The sequence below is a fragment of the Gymnogyps californianus genome, chromosome 1 (genome assembly GCF_018139145.2).
Source record: "Gymnogyps californianus isolate 813 chromosome 1, ASM1813914v2, whole genome shotgun sequence".
NCBI lineage: Eukaryota > Metazoa > Chordata > Aves > Accipitriformes > Cathartidae > Gymnogyps > Gymnogyps californianus.
The window spans coordinates 12,419,607-12,437,050 of NC_059471.1; the positions used below are offsets into that span (position 1 = coordinate 12,419,607).

A 17,444-nucleotide genomic window follows, 5' to 3' on the forward strand; every position below is an offset into this window, starting at 1 on the left:
CTTGTTCCTTCAAAGAAAGGGCCACATGAGGTGACAGCCAGAGGATGATTTTGTATTTTGCTATGAAAGCAGAGGAGTAGAAAGGGATCCCGTTTTTAAACTGAGTGCCTTGCTATCACATATCATCTAACATTTATTCTAAATTTTATCTTGAAAGCAGCTAGGTTTTTCGCCACCAGCACTCTCCTCGGGAAAGCCAAACAATTTCTCCAGTTGCTGGGAATGTGCTGCTAATTTCCAGCCTGAATTTACTTATGGCCAATTTCAAAGGTGGTTACTAGGTGCACTGGTTGGAAAACTTGTCAGAAGAAAAACAGGGGTGGATATGTTAAAGCTATATGGTTTTTGGACTGACATTCTCTAGATCTGCATAAATAATTTGGCTATGGACACATAAGTCCTACTCTGCAGCTTTAAAAAGCTCAGGCTTAATAAGGAGATGAATGATTGTATCTCCACAAACCAAATTTCATTAGTATTTTCAGGTGGTGAGTCCAATGCTCCAGAAAACATTTCAGGGGGATTAAAAATCTGAAGATTTTTTTTTTTAATGCAGTATATATATGGCTATGGAAAAACCTTCTGAAGAACTGCTCCAATGCTTCCCGGGGCCCCGGAGCTTGGCCCACAGAGAAGTGCTGCTTCTGAAAAAGACCGCCCTTGATAGCACTTTGAATACGAAACAAGATTTTGACAACACAGCTGTACTTAGCCCATGAAGTAGATTTCATGTTTACCAAAGAGGCCTGTAATTTGTGGACTGAGAGTTATTTACTTCTTTTAAAAATAAAACTCAGCAGTGAAAACCCTACACGAAGAAGAGAAGATGTCAAAATCAAGGACTGTGGCACATTTGGGTCTCCTGCATCGGTGTGATGGATACTGCTGCTTTCTCGCTGTGTTCAGCAGCCCACGTGGCTGTGAGATGTTTCTCCATGGTGTTTCAGCTCCCCAGAGTTGGGTGCTGAAGAGGAACCAGGGCTGAGAAGGGACAGTCACTGGGACGGAAGTACAAAAGGAGGGCTGCAGGATTAAAAGTAATGATAGGACTGAGAGGAAGACAGCAAAGGAGGACTTTGCACCCTCCTTGTGCCATAAGGCTGGCACTGCACAACAGGCCAAAACAGAAGAGGAATTTGGGTTTCAAGTACCTTTGGCTTTTTTTAGGAAACCCTAGCCAAAGACGAAAAAAGCCATTCTGTATGCTATTGGTAAGAATATGTTAGTGAAACAAGTGAGCTGGTCATGCAAACAACTTGTTCGACAGAAAGCAAACAAAGTGGAGAAAGTCAGGTAAAGTACAACAGCTATGACTGGAAATGAGACACTCAGATTGTTTTGAATTTGCTCTGGTTCAGTCGATGCAGCAGATAAACAGTTAATGCAGCCATTAACGAATGGCAACAATCAAAAACCAACAGGAAAAGGCCCTCGCTTGCCATAATGTGAGGGAAACTACTGCACTGAACGTCCTCCCTGCTGGGAAGTGGCAACACCAGATAAAAGCAAGAGGAAAAAAGAAATATTTTGGAAAAAAACTCTCCCTGCCCCAAACCTGTTTCTTCCTGCTGGAAATTTTTGAAGTCCAGTTATTACTGTTTAGCCAGGTTTGTTCACAGGAAAAACAGAGGATGATGGAGCTGAAGAAAGGCTCAATTCTCAGCCTGTGAAATGCTCCTAAGACCCACTTTAGAGTTTGTGGATCCCATGTGTAACAAGGCCCATGGACTCTGCTATAGGGAGAAAACGCTGGAGAGAGACAGGCAGGTTCATACTTGGCATGCTGCAGAAAGGGTTAAAAGTGGTCAGTTCATCACTCTTCTGTGTGGTGCCTTGGAAGTTTTCACAACACCAGATGTGCGAAAAAAAAAAGAAGAAAGAAAGCAAAGCGAACACGAGTAGACATCCTGGTGCCCTGGAAGCAGTTAAATTAACACCCAGCAGGGACAAATTTGCAGCTTTGGGAACAAGCTTAAAGTTAGTCTGTTTTCATTCCTGGAGTGAATTTGCAAGTGTATGACAGTGAAGCATAGCCTGGGAAGGAGCAGGCGGCTTTGGATTAAGGATGGATAGCCAGAACTCACTCCTACCCTCCCTCCTCCCACTCTATTTTGCACTTAGGCTGTGAAGCTCCCAATACTTCTGCTAATCCCTATGTCTTCCCATGTCTTTTACCAGTTCCAGTAGGAAAAAAAAGCCATTCTTTTCTTTTTTTTCCTTTCTAGCTGAAACCAGACAAGACTGGAGTCACCCCAGCAAAGCCTGCTTTAGCTGGGATCGCAGTTTACAGTCATTCGGAGAAATCTAGTTCTGCAATGGATAAAGTTGGATGCTTTTCTACCCAGAACCAAAGCACTAAATCCTTTAGTCATTCATCATGCACTTGGAGCCAGGCTGTGGCCCGGCTTGCAACCACTGCAAATTATAGAAAGAACTGGAAAAAGAAAAGACTGTGAGAGTACATCTAACTCATCTTCACAGAATTACGGAAAGCCCTCAGAGTCTCTCTCCCTCTTACAGGTTACAGAACAAACTGGCTCCACAGAAATACCATCTTTCTTCATTTTCATACCTTGGTCATTGCAAGTATTTTGATATCAGTCAATCACGGGGAAGTTTTCAACCAAGGTGGACTACACATTTTCTTATGAAGGCCCGGCAGGACCATTCAATCTCCATCATTCTTCCTCATGTGCATCTTTTGCAAGGCAGGAGGAAACTCCAAACCCTGGAACAGGCTTCCTAGAGAGGTGGTCGAAGCCCCAAGCCTGTCAGTGTTTAAGAGGCATTTGGACAATGCCCTTAATAACATGCTTTAACTTTTTTTCAGCCCTGAAGTGCTCAGGCAGTTGGACTAGATGATTGTTGTAGGTCCCTTCCAACTGAACTATTCCCATTCTATTCTGTTCTGTTCTGTTCTATTCTATTCTATTCTATACATGTTGGTTATTCAATGGCTACACTTGCAGCCAGGGATGGTAGAAGAGCTGTAGGGTCCCCTGAAGGAAGAAAACCAGAGAATGGGATATATTCATTTTTTTCCAGTGGGACAAATAGGCTGCTTATTCTGTCTCCCTGACTGATGGAGACTGGCAGGAAGAATAGCACAACCTGAAATATGTAGTGTGTCCTTTCAGCTGGCAATTTGCAGGGCTCAGAGTGAGGCAGGTCTGGAAAGCTGCATTTCCTGCCCTGTCCTGAAGACTTCCTGCAGATGCTTTGGGAACTACTGGACAACAAGCCCCTTATGCCCCTTTACTTATTCCTGGCATAGGATACAGAAACAGTTGGTTTTTGTTAACAATCTTCCACTCTCCCCTTTGCAAAGACTGTAGGTGCTTGTCCTCTATGCATCAGTAGCTCCTGTTCTGCCCCATTTCCTCCCACACTATTTCCCACCCTCGGATCCCCGGTCCTCCTCTGCCTGCACCCAGACTCACTCTCAGCTTCCTCCTCCTGAGCTCCCAATCCTTCTCCCTCATTCCCCCTCGCCCAAACCCAGTTTGTACTCTGTATTACTGCCTTCCAGGCTTCTTCCTACCCTCAGACCCTCACCTTTCCTGCACTTTACTCCTTCACCACCTCCTCTCCCAGTCTCTGTCTGCCCCCTCGCATTTGTCCAACTCTGGATCCAGTCACACCTGGCTGTTTCTTTCCCTTGCACTAAACTTTCTGCTCCCTGACTCCCTCCTGCCCTCAGTTCCTGTCCTTCCACACCCAGACTCCCTCTTGCAGTCAGTTGTCCACCTTCCACTCCCTCTCCGGCCACCTCCGTAGCTACGGTTCCCCAGCACCAGCCACCTGAGTTGAGTTTAACAACTTGATGCTGCTGGCAGGAGAGATCCCATCTCCGCTTCTTGGCTCCAGCTACGTGCTCCTGCCACTTCCCTTGTGCCAGTGTTGGCTTTGTCTGACCCCACAAGCTGGAGAAAGTCACTAAAAGAGGAGAAAACCAACACAGAGAGAAAAAGGATAGTTTTCTGCTGTTTTTTTGAGAGCTCAGACAAGTGCCAGAGCTGGTGCCAGAGGAAGGAGTGGACACAGGGGTGGGGTGGGGGAGGACTCCTTGCCCCTTTCTGAAGCTCCTAGCCTTTAGATCAGCTCTGCCATCCTGTGAAACCTCACCTAAGAGTGTCCAATGCCCCTTGTCCTCCCCTTCCTTTGACATACTGGCATGCAACTCAATGCACTGTAGTTTCAGTCGGTACGTATCTTGCAGGCAGAGCAGCACAGCTGGGCTCATGGGTGCTGAGAGTCTTCTGCAGCGAGGTTATGCCCCACATATGCGTCTGGCTTAGGTACTCTGAGTTGCACCTTCCTCCCTGGTTACATAGGAAGCTTAGGGAGTTAACATTAAATACAGATAACTGGTATGATGGAGAGGGATAAATATCCCTCCTTTTACACGATTGCTGCGTTTTCTACTGATTCCCGATATGATGTGGACCTCACATAAATCCTCACCTCGTCCTATGAAATTGGAGAATCATTCAACTCTCATGTTTCCACAGCTATGTCAAAGCTAAGTATTACTATTAAAAGACTCTGTGAAAGGTGCCTGGCTTTTCAGATGGACCAACTGCTTCAGGCATTCAGACCCCCTCCAAATTCCAGCTGGGGCTTGACAAAACAGAGCCTTGTCAGAGGCGACAGAGAAGTGAGGACCGTTTTTGAAGAGATGACACAAACTCAACACAGCTGGCCTGTTCAGCGCTATATGAGGTTGCCCTCAAGACTCCACTCCTTCCCCGCACACAAAGTGGCAAGCAGAATCTCAGGCATAGCCAGGGCATGTCCACCCATGCACGGGTGTCTCAAAGGCCCCTTGGAGAGTTGGCAAGCCACTGGGTGCATCTCAATGGGCTGTCTATCATCAGTCTATAGGTACAAAGGGAAAAAGAGGCATCAAACACTGTTGTAACTGCTCCAGAGGTCTCCCGTGGGGGACTGTGCGGGCTGTGAAGGCTCAGAGCTGTGGATGCTGGGTCTATAGAGAAAACTCTCAGAACAAGGGGCAAGGGGCAGTCAGGTCAAGATGAGCAGGTGTGGGTTGATAGGTTCAGGCACTATCCTGGGACACAAGGATAGTGTCTGTGAGACTGACACTGGGTCGAGTTAAACGCCAGACTCTGTCAGAGGATTCCTCTGCGACGGTAAATGTGTCCTTATCCAACAACTCCAGTGGATTGATTGTAATGGCTTTGAATGAGATCTTCCTTCTCTCTTTCCCAAAATATATAATAATATATAAAATATACAGTAACATTTCCTTCTTCTCAAGGTTTGGCTGGCTTGCTTATTTAGATTATAAATTCTTCATGGCAAAAGCTGTCTCTTACACTGTGTGTGTACATTACCAGAAACAGGCATGCAGCAAATGAAGCAGGCAAGTGGTTCTGGAATAGTTCTGTTGGAGCATCTGGCTGATTTTCTGGATCAGCATCACATACAAATGGTAAATTCACCCGCGAAAACTCACATTAAAGGAACATTACTAGGTCTGTTGCTGTCTTAATGACAGTCATCTGTGGCCTGGGGCAGATCTCCACCATAAAAACACCAGCAGTAAAAGTGGCTGAGTGGATGAATAAATATTTGCCATTAAAATATTCCTTCATTTTGAACCCCTAGAGAGACAAATTCCTGGGACTTGCTCTTGAGGACTTTGGGGAATTAAAATAATAGGAAGACTCTAGGGAGAAAAATGGGAGCTGGGGCTTGTTAAAATTTTTTTGTTCCTTGACTTCTTGAGGTATTCATAAATTGCCTACAAACAAGCAAAAATTTACAGGAAAGGGATTTTCACCATGCCAGCTCCAAATGGCTGTGGAATTATATTGTTTTTCCAGGCTGCCTTTCCAAAATCCCTGCAGGAAGTTGACTCAGGGCTTGACTCTGGCCTCAGATGCACACACAGCAATAGAAGAAATCCTCACTTCAGGCAGGTAAGGAGCCCTTACGGATATCCCAGCTTTATTGACAAGATCCCAGGTCAAGACAGACTAACTTGCTTAGTAGCAGAGAACCAGACCTGAAACATCCCTGGCCCCTTTCCTCCCCGTCAGCATTGCATCTTCACAGTTCCTTATCCCAATCTTGTCCTGTTACACCTCCTTTCCAGTTAATCTAATAAGCACAAACTCATGTCCTGTCGTTGGTGGTGGTTCCCTACTTTACCCCACCACCCCAGGCCTGTAAACTGTAATCTCAGCCAACAGCACTGTGGATCTACTCATCTGCCCTTCCTCCTTGCAGCCACCATCTTCTTCTCTTATGTACACACCAGGTACCTTGGCTGTCCCTCTGCTTCCCTACCCTAGCCCATGTCTTCCAAGTGGCAGTGGAGTAAAATCAGAGGACTGAAGCAGCTAGCACCCTTACTGCGCCTCCTGTCTCCAACAGCATTTTTTTTCCCCATGGCCAAGACAACTGACTGGTTCATGAAGTGCCTCCTGGATCACTGCAGTCCTCAAATCAACATCTTTAGACATGCAGCTGGGTAGAAGCTGATATCCTTCAAATTCCTTCTGTAAAACTCATCTTTTCTTTGATTCTTACAGAAGCCAGATCAACACTGTCCTTTGAGACAGGTGCCATTTTTAATCCAAGTTTATACAGTTCTTCAGTGAACGACATTTTGCCCTGTCAGTGGACCTCCCAGGCCACTAGGCCACTTTCACAATGCTAATAAATAATAAATAAGACTTCAAGTGTGCTGACATTAGCAAAGAACTCATCCAGGCAAGTGCAATGATGGTTTTTATTGGTATCTTCATGGGAGTACCTTCAAAAAGCAGTCCAAATGAGACAACAGGGACTATCTCAGCTACCTCCCACACCCCCAGACCCAGAAGCATTTGACCTAAGTGGCTAATATTCAACTATTCTACCAGTGTAAATACTTTATGCAAAGAGTTCAAGAAACCTTATGGAACTGGCAATGTCTCTGAGCCTTTGAATTACAATGTCCTCAGGGACTGACAGTCCACAGTGTGATTGTCTATATATATCATTCAGCAAACTGAGCATGAATGATATAAGGCACTACCAAGACAACTGTCCACCATGACAATACAGGAACTTAGGGCATTTTCTCTCTTGTTTTGTGTTCATAAATCAGCTATGACCCTGCAATCGATGGTGGTTATTAGGACATACTCAAGTTTTTATCCAGAATATTTAATACAGAAGCCCTTGCATGAAGGAATGTGACCAAAATGGAGCTATCAAGAAAAGCTGTCATCCAAATATTATTTTTATAGCGAGCATTGAAAGAAAGGTCACATTGTTATTTTCTTACACTATGGAACAGTTTCTATTATTGCAGATTCCAAAAGCCTGGAATCGTTGTTATTTATGATCTAAGTCAAATTTAAGTCCTGGTTTGTACCAATTACCACAAGCCACTCTAGGTTTTCTCTCTTCATTTCACAAATATTTGCAAAATAATTCCTTCACACTTGAAAACAGAGAGGTTGCCTCACCAAAATGTGCTGTTCTTTTCTTCTTTAGTGGTAAACACAAAGGTCTAGGAAAATATTGTTTTGATATGAATCATCCAAAGAAGCCACATTTTCTTTGAGAAATTTCAGAGGCTAAATTAGAGGTGGAAGTTATCGCTCAGCAGTGAACGATAACAAGAGTTTTTATATCTGCACTTTCAAAAAAGCCATTTGATCTTTTGCTCCTGGTGCTTCTTCCTCACGTAGCACTCTAACAATCTGACAGTTTAACATACACTTCTTATTAAATCCATATGGTGCCCATGCTTTAAAAAAAAAAAGGTAGAAGGCCATATCCTGCTGCTTACTATGCTGCTGTAAGTCCAATTATGCTCACCTGAAAATAAATGAAATTACCCTGGGTTTACACTGGAGAAAATGAGAGGAGAATCTGTCTCAGCATCTCTGCAGAGCTGCCAGGTTTGTTGAAATACCATCTCCATCCCTTGGAGATATTTAAGCATGATGCATATTTATCAGTTAAGCGCTGATTTTCTGGGCATTTGAAAGGCTGGTGTAATGGAGAGGGCCTGCAAGGGGGGGTCACCTCAGCACCTGGAGCTCCTCTGAGCACAAGCTCCTCACTGGTGGCACATCCCTTGGTGCAGTGCTGCGCTGTGGCCTTTCTCCAGCCAAATGCAGCCATGCTGTGTCCTTAGGTCACGGAGCACCTGAAAGGCCATTGGCCACGTGCTGGAAAATACAAAGCCTTGCTGTGGGAGAGCACGAGGCAAGAGGCACGTATGGGACACTCATGCTTGGAGCAGGTACCGGAGAAGGGACTGCTCAGTATTCAGTAGGAAAGGAGACTGGTTGGATTTAAAAGGAGCCTGTTAAGACCTGGCGAAGAAAATGATCTAAGGCATGCCGCAGTTAGGGCAAGTATGGGCAAAAAAAGCCCCAAACTGCAGCTAATCACACCACATTCCTGGGTTCTTGGGGAAAAAAAAAAGAGAAAGAAAGAGGAAAAAAGGAGAAGATGATCCCATCCTCAAAGTGATTATAAAGGAACAAGGACTAACAAGGCCCTGAGTTCTGCACAAGGAAACACTGTTGTGGGTTGTGACTACACAGACAACACTGATGCTTCCAGAGCCTTAAAAATAAGGACCACTGGTTGTTTGTGTAAAGTGGGGGCTGAAGCTGTCATGATCCCTTGTGTTATCCTTGCCCCCAAAGCCAAGACTAAATAGGGCACATGCCCACATGTAGCAGATAAGAGTGGCCTTGCTCCATGAGGGTTCCTGTTCTCATGAGCTCAGCCTTCTTTTCTCCCCTCCCTTGAGTGAATGAAGTTGAATAAAAAAATTTGGAGAAAAAGTCAGCTTGAAACCTTTGAGTTTAATTTGGCTTTAGGTCAAAACCAGAAAGGGATGAATAATATTTTATTTAGTAGATACAGGCTTTTTCTTTTTTTGAATTGTTTTTTGACTTCTTCACAGAAGACTAATGGATCTTATAGAACAAGTCTTCTTGCTGATCAAAAACTTTGTAAATATGTGTGGGGTTTCTTAGACTAGTTAAAAACGTCAAGTTTTTTGTTCAAAAACCTTAAGTTTTACTTTAGAAGCATCTTTCACTGACTGGACTACATTTCTTCACAAGGGGAAAGTTAGACTTCAAACTTCTACCCAAGCCCAGTTACAGATTTTCCCCACATCAGCCCAGGTTCTGTGTAAGTATTGCAAACCTGATTAAACCTGTGAAGAATTTGGAGCTTCTAATTATTCCCTAAACAAAGAGACTGTTGAATTTCTGAGAGTTTTTTCATGACTGTGCATATGTTGCATCCTGATAGACAATGGAAAGGTGAATCTTTCCCACAACAATGGAGAATAAAACAGAGAAGCAAACAAACCCTTCATTCAGATCAACCTTCCAGGAAACCAAGATGATTTCCATCATTTTTATGACTTTTCCCTAGAGGCAAAAGACATCTAATTAGCAAATCCCACTACAAGTTTGCTCCGATTTGACACAAAGTGAACGTGACAAGCAGAGAAATTAAAAGCCTTACATTTCCAGTTAGCCAGCTTGGGCTGATAAAGCCAAGTTCAAATGGTTTTTGGGGATCTTAAAGCTTGGGGAGTAAAAATCCAGAGGGTGAGCTAGTTCAGCTAAAAATGTGAATTTATAGTGTTCCAGTCAGTGTTATCTGATGGCACTGTCACAGCAGCCCTTGATGAATGTGCACTCACATTTTCAGGTACAGAACATTCCAGCCAGTTCTGAGATGGTCCTTACAGTCCACAATTATAATGATCTGAGGAGGAGCTGAATGATACCAAGCAGAATCAAACCTTGATTCCTCATGAAGAAATAGGGCATGAGTAAAATAAATATTAATAATGAAGTTAATTAGTCAATGCTGGTAATTAATCGTGCATTACTGTTAATGATGTGTAGGAATCCTCAGAGGTGGGAGATGATCCTCCAGGAAAGAAGACAGTGCAGCCTAAATGAGGTGATGCCCCCATTGCTAAAATCAGCGGGAGCTGACCCACGAGGTTGCTTTGACCTTTGTTGTTTTTATTGGAAGATAATGTGTGGTGTCTCCTCCCACTCTGATTTAATATTCAGACTGGACTTATGGGGCAAGCAGGCCCTGACCAAGGGGTTGGTGAGCTCTTGCAGCTGTGCAGGCAGGCGCTAAAGGAGTCCACACAACTCATAAATACTGCCAGGTGAACAGTTATGTTCAAACCTTTCCAAAACTCTGCAATTTATGGACCAATTGTGTTTCTAAGTATCGTTCCAGCAGCTACAGAATACTCTACTGAGAGAGACCTACCTGATTTTCTGAACTTCAGTAGAACTTTGGAACAACTGCTAAGGATCTCTAAAAAAATCCAGCTATCTCTCTAGAGCATAGAAAAAACAGCATTCTTGCTGCAAAAGCCCCATAATCTGTGTCTACAAAGCTTCTAAGCTTCTTAGCTGTGCTGCAGGTCAGGTAGCCATGTCCTGCAGACATAACTGTGAAAAGTGGTCAGATGACCAGAAACTTTGGAAAGCTACTTGCAGAAGTCTGTGATGATAGGCAAAATTCCTTCCTTGGTGTAATATCTAAAGTTTGGCACTCAGCAAAGTTCATTTAGGGCAAGTTTCCTAAGCCAAAAGATCTTGTGGCTGCACAGGTGAGAGATCCTGCTACACTCATGATAAATCTTGCAAGTACTATTATGGCCAAGTTGCCAAGTACCATCTTGTTGGCTTGCCTCCCTGAGCAGCAGCCCAAGAGGACACAGAGCAAGGAGCTAACATTGCCTCAAGCAGAGTTGCTTTCACTGTTTTCATTCCTTTCCAGAATGTGACTTTGCATATTTTTTTCAGAAAAATAGTAGTGTTTGCAAAAGTCCTGCCTGTCTCCCCTGTGCTGACAGATTGCTGGAAGCTTCATCATGGCTGAATGAAGGAACTGTTAAAATTCATCTGCCTGCCAGTCTATTAAGAGAATGGGGAAACGCGCCTAAGAAGAGAGCACACAGTGGCCCAAGAAGGAGAGGAACAGTCAGCAGAGACCTCCCGTAAAACAGCAAAGCTGTGCTTGCTTCCTGCCAACACTCGTTCTCCAGCATCTTCCAACAAAGCAAGGTCTCCCCACCCAAAGCTGCCCATAGGTTTCACCTGATGCCTCTTGCTAAGGGATTTTCTGTTGGAGAAAGTCATGGTTAGTTGGTCAGGGATTTTAAAAGAGTTAAAAGGAGAAAGGTGTCCATGCGTACAACTATATTTACTTTACTTTTTTTAAAACATCAGACTGTTCACCCAAACAGTTTGGTGAAGAAACTCCAGTTCTGAATGATTCATTCACAATGCTGCTTCTCTGGGACTTTATGGAAGACTTAGGCTTTCACTTTTCAGTAGTTTCTTATAGCTGTTTTTCACAGCCACAAATGATCTCCACACCTATATTGCCATTCCATACCTTCAAATGTGTTGAGCCCAAGTCCCACCAAAACTAGTCAGAGTAGCTTAAACGTCCCAAGGTCAAACGCGTTTTACTTGTTTTGCACCTGGTCTCCAGTTTCTGGGGTACAGTGAGGTTGCATATTCCAACTTTGATTGGCAGGTCTGAAACTTGGGATCCTGGTGCACAGTGACTTGGCATAGCATAACTGAGCTATAACAACTGATTTTGTCAGAGCACTGTCTCATGATAACACAGTGGGAGTTGGCCATGTGGTATATAATTGTAGACATATCTGTGGCAACCTTCACCTTCATATCTAAGCATGTATTTTATCCACAGAATATTCCCAGAAGTGGGATGGGTGTTTATAAAGCTCACAGATAAGTCTTAGTTTTTCTTTGCCAAACAGATAACAAATGTGCAAACAGTATTTTTGTCATGTCAGTCAAAAGATATCTAAAAACAGAATTTCCTAACCCTGCCTCCCTGAGGAAAACGATGGCATAAAAATTAACGTTGTAAAATACATTATCTAAGATAACATAGGAATTCATTAAAATTTTGCCATTTAAAAGAGCCTAAATTTTTGTAAGCTAGAAAACTTAGATAGGGGTCCAAAATAAGCTTGCATCTGCCCTACTATCTCACCTTTCTGACAAGTATCTACATAATATATATAGCAGTGATATTCACTCCATTGCGTTAAGAAAAAAGTGTTATGAACGTGTCTTTCTTGAAATTCTTATAAATGTGCATCCATGATATACCTGAATAGGTGCTAAACGTGCCATCACCAGCTCTGTGGAAGTATGTGCTGAGATGGTCATTATCTGCCACCAGAACACATCTCCTGGAGGAATAAGGCCAGGCTGGAAAAGCCTTTTTACTACTCAGACCAGAATGATTCTGTAACAAATAAGGAGGAATTTGCCTTACCTGTCTATGCTGCTGAGAGACTGCATACTGCAAACCTGAGATTTGCTGGCTTTGCTGCATTTTCTGAAGCATCATTTTTTGCTGCATTGCTAGGGGTACATTAGGTGGCCTTTGAAGAGACTGGTTCGGGAGAGGCTGAGCAGGTTGCGGCTGTGGCTGTTGTTGCTGCTGTTGCTGTGGCTGTTGCACGGGGGCTGAACCCTGTGCCTGCTGTGTGTAGTGCAGAAGGGCAGGCTTGTTTTGGGAACCCAAAACTGAAGGCATCTGCTGGTTTGTTTGCTCTGAGTTAAAGTGAAACAAAGGCTTTGTGTTGCCATGATGCTGCTCTAGTGGTGGCTGAGCGCTGTTGATAAAGTTTCTGTTGAGGTCCTGAGGCTTCTGTTGCATGATTATGTCCATGGGATTGCTCTGGGGAGTGCTTGGTTTATAAACATAGTTGTTCATCCCTTTTGACTGGTTTCCATTCACTGGTACCCCAAGCATTGCTGAGCTTTGTGGGCTGAACTGCTGCTGGCGAAAAGAAGGACTGGGGATTTTCTCTTGCACGAAGGGTCCAGGGGAAGGTCCTGATGGAGACAGAGTGGACCAGTTGGCTGTCTGGTTCTGCTGCTGCTGTTGCTGCTGAATCAAGGCATGCTGCTGCCTGTTGGCTGCGATCTGTTTGAGCTGCTGTGCATGAGACACCTCCTGCCAGTTAGGCAATGGCCGACTGGACGCAGAAGAAACCTGCGATACCTGTGTTTGACTCTGAGGCACCGAAGGGATGGGTGAAGAGGTGGACATGGCAGTGGTGGCCATAGTGAAGGCTGGACCTGTAGAAGAAGGCCTCATCTGTGGGGAGCCCACAGGAGCCTGATTCATGCCTGGTGCATATTCACTTTTTATCACCATCTTATCCATCTGCAGAGATCTCACAGGGCCCCTCTGGCTCTGCTGCCCAAGGTCAATGTTGAATGGCTCGTCTTGTTTTATTGTGGCATTTATCATATTCTCTAGCTCAAGATCACTCATTGGTGGCACTGATATGTTAGTCAGTTCATTAAATAGTTCCTGAAGCTCCAGATCCATCATTTGTTCCCACGAGTCTTCCCCATATCTGTTAGGGAACATGTTCTCATGGGACGTCTGGCCATCTAAGTGTTTGCTGCAGGACATCGTTTCTCCTGGTTCTTTCTTTACCTCTTTCAAAGTCATATTAAACATGCCATTCCCAGTAGCATGTGTATTGTTTGCTAGGTTGCTGGCCTTTCTTTGTGATCCTTGCCCCACAGACATAGTTCCTGACATTGACTGGCTTTGGCAATTGTTAACCTGTTGTCCACCTTGTCCCACTGAGATATTATCACCCACTCTTATCCTCTTGATGTCAAGGAAAGAGCTCTCTGAAACACCGTTGGGCCTCTTGTTGTTGACAGGCGACAGATTTACCACCAACTTTCTCTTCAAGGAGCCTTGGAGCTGAAAGAAGCAGGGACAAAAAAAATAATCATTAGATGACACCGAAGAAACAATCTGTAATCTATTTGCTAGAAGGATCTTGAAAGGCAACAGGCAAGTAAGCATTGCTTAGTACAGAAAGCTACTCTGGGCTTTCTCAGTCAAAGAAACTATGCAGAACTGTAGGAAAATATGTTGTAAGTGAGACATCTCCCTGCCACCACCGCCCCTGTCCTTGTAGCCACCAGCATTTTTCGAACACTGCTGCCTCCTGTTGATCACAGACCCCCTTCCCCCTGGGTGTGAGTGGAGGGAGGTGGCCACAGCTGTAGCTGGCAAAGCCTAGGGCATATCTGCCCCAGATTTGCTCCCATCTAACTGTACCAGACAGATCTAAAGTATTTTTAGATATCAGAGACTAACGCAGTCATGAAATCCGCCCTTGTGCCTATCCAGTGCTGCAGGATTTCACTCTCATGATTTTGGTATGTGATCCAAAAGACGATTTTTGACTGCTGTACAGACCTCCAAAGGTCCTAGGAGACATTTTAATGGCACACACAAGATCCAGGCATCCCGATCTCACATAAGTTTATACTGGCCAGAGATGTGTATAATTAAAGATGTTAGATGTTAGCTTGTTCAAAACTGAAAATGAAGCCACTGGAGCCATGTCAGGTTATGTCAGCCAAGGGTCTGGCCCATGATGTACTGCCAGATTATTTTCCAGAGATGTATATTAATACATTAAGCCCTAATTGTTTATGCCCTGAAACATCTGCTATAAAACACACAGTCCGCGCAACACTGCTCTGAGAACTGTAACTCTATTTCCTTTTCCTTGAATATTTACAGTGATACTTCCATCTGCTCACAAGCCCTGTGAGCCTACCGAAGGAAAAGCGGTTCACGGCTCTGTCCACTTGATCTACACTCATCTGCCATGGTTGTACACAAAAATTCCCACCCCACGCACACAAAACAAAGATGTAGTCCCACAAGCTGAAAAGTTTGGACTTGGTGTATATGCCCTCAAGTAAGGTGCAGATACCCTCAAGTAGAGTTGCTTTGAACACGGTTCATAAAAGAATAGATCACTTTTAAACAAGCGCAGCTGTCATATCTTTAGCTCTGTACATTAAGGGTGTGCACACCAAGCAGTGGACATGCTACGCACGCAGCCCTTGTCAGTCGGCACACATGCTGTCGCTGTGTCAGCTGCGAGCAATGTCAGGAAACTCCACAGGGAAACACGGCTCATCTTCTGCCTTTCTGCACCTGGGCAGAAGTGCACCGGCCTCGGAGGCAACAGGACAATGTCATCTGAAAAATACCTGTGTGTGCCAGTGAGAAAACGGCGCCCGTACAAACTGTGATAACTTGGGAGGCTGTGATGGGCAGAGGGAACACTGAGAACTCTATTTTTCCAGTTAAGTGAGGAAGGATGATTTATGAGATCTTCCAGTCATGTTATTTGTATCATGTTGTTTCATGCACAGAAGTCCATGGGCATGTAATACTTTGTTGTGGCCCCCATTCCTCTCAACTTCAGGCTTATCTATAGGTAAGAGCTCCTCCCAGATAACTCCAGGTGTGAACAGTTTTATTCTGGTGTGAATACCAGTGAGTTGCCTGGGAAGAGCTCAACTGACAAATACATATTTCCTCCGTACCCACCTATCCTTCCATTGCATCAGCAGGTCACTGAGTTTAGCCCTTAAAAATAAAGCTTGTAATTTCTCTCTCTGACGCTGAAAATCTCATCTCCTATCTCGTTAAGTTTCCAGCACAGCTTTTGAATCACAGATGCATGTTTTCATTTCCTAAGGACAGACATGTTGGTGCCTAGTTGTACAAGACCACAGACCTTGTGCCTTCAAGAGTAACTAATTGTCATTAGGTGTCACCTGGGGGGAGTTTTGGGTGGTCACTTGCGAAGTGCACGGACTGTCTTTGGTTAGCGTGTTCCTTCTGACACATGAGTCACTGTACTTTCCTTTGCAAAAAAAAAGGTAAGCTGCACTTCCTTTTACCATCATCTTTGCTGTCAGTGTGTTTATTAGAAATCATTCTCATGCCCCCAAATTCATCTTCCTGGGAAATGGGGAAGTCCCCAGGTCATCAGAATACATGACTTGGCAGCATGTTTTGCTTTCAGATGTGCTGCTGACAGAAAGGCTGAACAGATAATGAATAATATATTCTCTGCATATGTATATACTTTATGTGGTTAATATGCCTTTCTGAGTTAATTTTGCTTTTGCTTGACATTTTGAATCAGAGGGAGCTGTTTAAAATGTCTTCACATTTTCAGAGCACCTGCACGAGGCTTTCTGATACAATTAAAAATGCAGGTGTTGCACTGTGCTGTGCGCAGTAGCTGCTTTTCTTCTGCATTTGAACTAGCTGCTAGCAGATACGGGTGAGCTGTGAAGTGGTTTGCCTGGTGACATGCACAAGTCAGCAGCAGAGCCAGGGAGAGCACCATGATCTCCAGACACATCCCTTAACCAAGCGCTCCCTCCCTTGACATGGGCTGGAGGACTCCTGGTTTCATGACATCTGCTCTGCTAAAGTGCCTACCAAAAAAGGCACTATGCATTTCTAAAGCAGAAGAAACAAGTGCTGGCTTATCGCATCTCCCCCAAACCTTGCAAACACTGCCCTCTGAATGCTGACAACACCTTGGTCAATAGATATCCCCACCTTAAAGCAGTAATGAGAGCGAGCGAGGCTGCAAAGGTGCAGGGGACTCTTGGGGGACTTCACTGAGGCTGCTGAAAAGGTCCTGCTTTCACATCCCCCATGAGTTAGGGATGTGGAGGGCGAGGGCATGGGATGGATGTGGCAGCCCACAGGGATGAAGCCCCCTCTCCCTCCTTGCACCGAGCTGTTACCGATTATGTGTCAGGGCAGTTCATGGGAGACCAGTCTGTGTTTGTTCAGCGAGATGAGCAGTGTCCATCACAAGCGTCTCTCTCTTGCTATTTCATCTCAGTGCTGCCTTCTATGGGGCACTGCTGCCCCAGCATTACGCCTGTTTTGTTTTCAGAAGGGAGCGGACCAGGGTTCGATCACTCAAATCTTTGCAGTTTTCTAGCAATCACATTTTTCAACTACTGATTGAAAGTCAGTACTTGAGCCCTTTTTCCCCCAAGCAAAGCACAGGCTCTTCAGAGGGTAAAAAAAAGAGGTTGCCAGATTTCAAGCTCCATCTCCTCCAATTTGCAAGCCAGGATTGATTTGGGTCAGTAAACGTAAAGCAAAAGTTCCTATAACACAAAGGCACATTCCTCAGATCAAACGGGCTTGCGATTACACATCTCAAACTGCTTGAACTGTGTAATACTGAAAGGCTCTGTGATGGGAAATGAGTGACATGACAGTAAGCGGGAGAGGAGGAAGCCCTCCATGCACAGCTCCATCCCACAGGTAGGTGGGCAGCACTGTAAGAACCATCAAAGAGTACACGCATTTCCTGGCAGCCTGTGTTATTGTAAGACCTTTGCTGAGCAGGCTCTGGTGAGTCAGGATGCATTCACGCACTTACAGTGAGGGAGTGCTGGATGCGTTGATTATCTGAAGTTAAAAGTACACGGGCTAAGCCTCTGGAGATCATGTTTGCAAGATAGCTGTCCTGGTTTCAGCTGGGACAG

At 44.6% G+C, this 17,444-nt stretch overlaps 1 protein-coding gene across 1 annotated transcript in view; it reads right to left on the reverse strand.

Moving 5' to 3' along the window:
• Positions 1-17,444, reverse strand: part of MAML2 (mastermind like transcriptional coactivator 2) — a 218,403-nt gene that overhangs the window by 60,096 nt on the left and 140,863 nt on the right. The window contains exon 2 of the mRNA XM_050913261.1: positions 12,352-13,809. Coding sequence (XP_050769218.1) covers positions 12,352-13,809 — 1,458 coding nt within the window. The remainder of the gene's footprint in view (positions 1-12,351; positions 13,810-17,444) is intronic.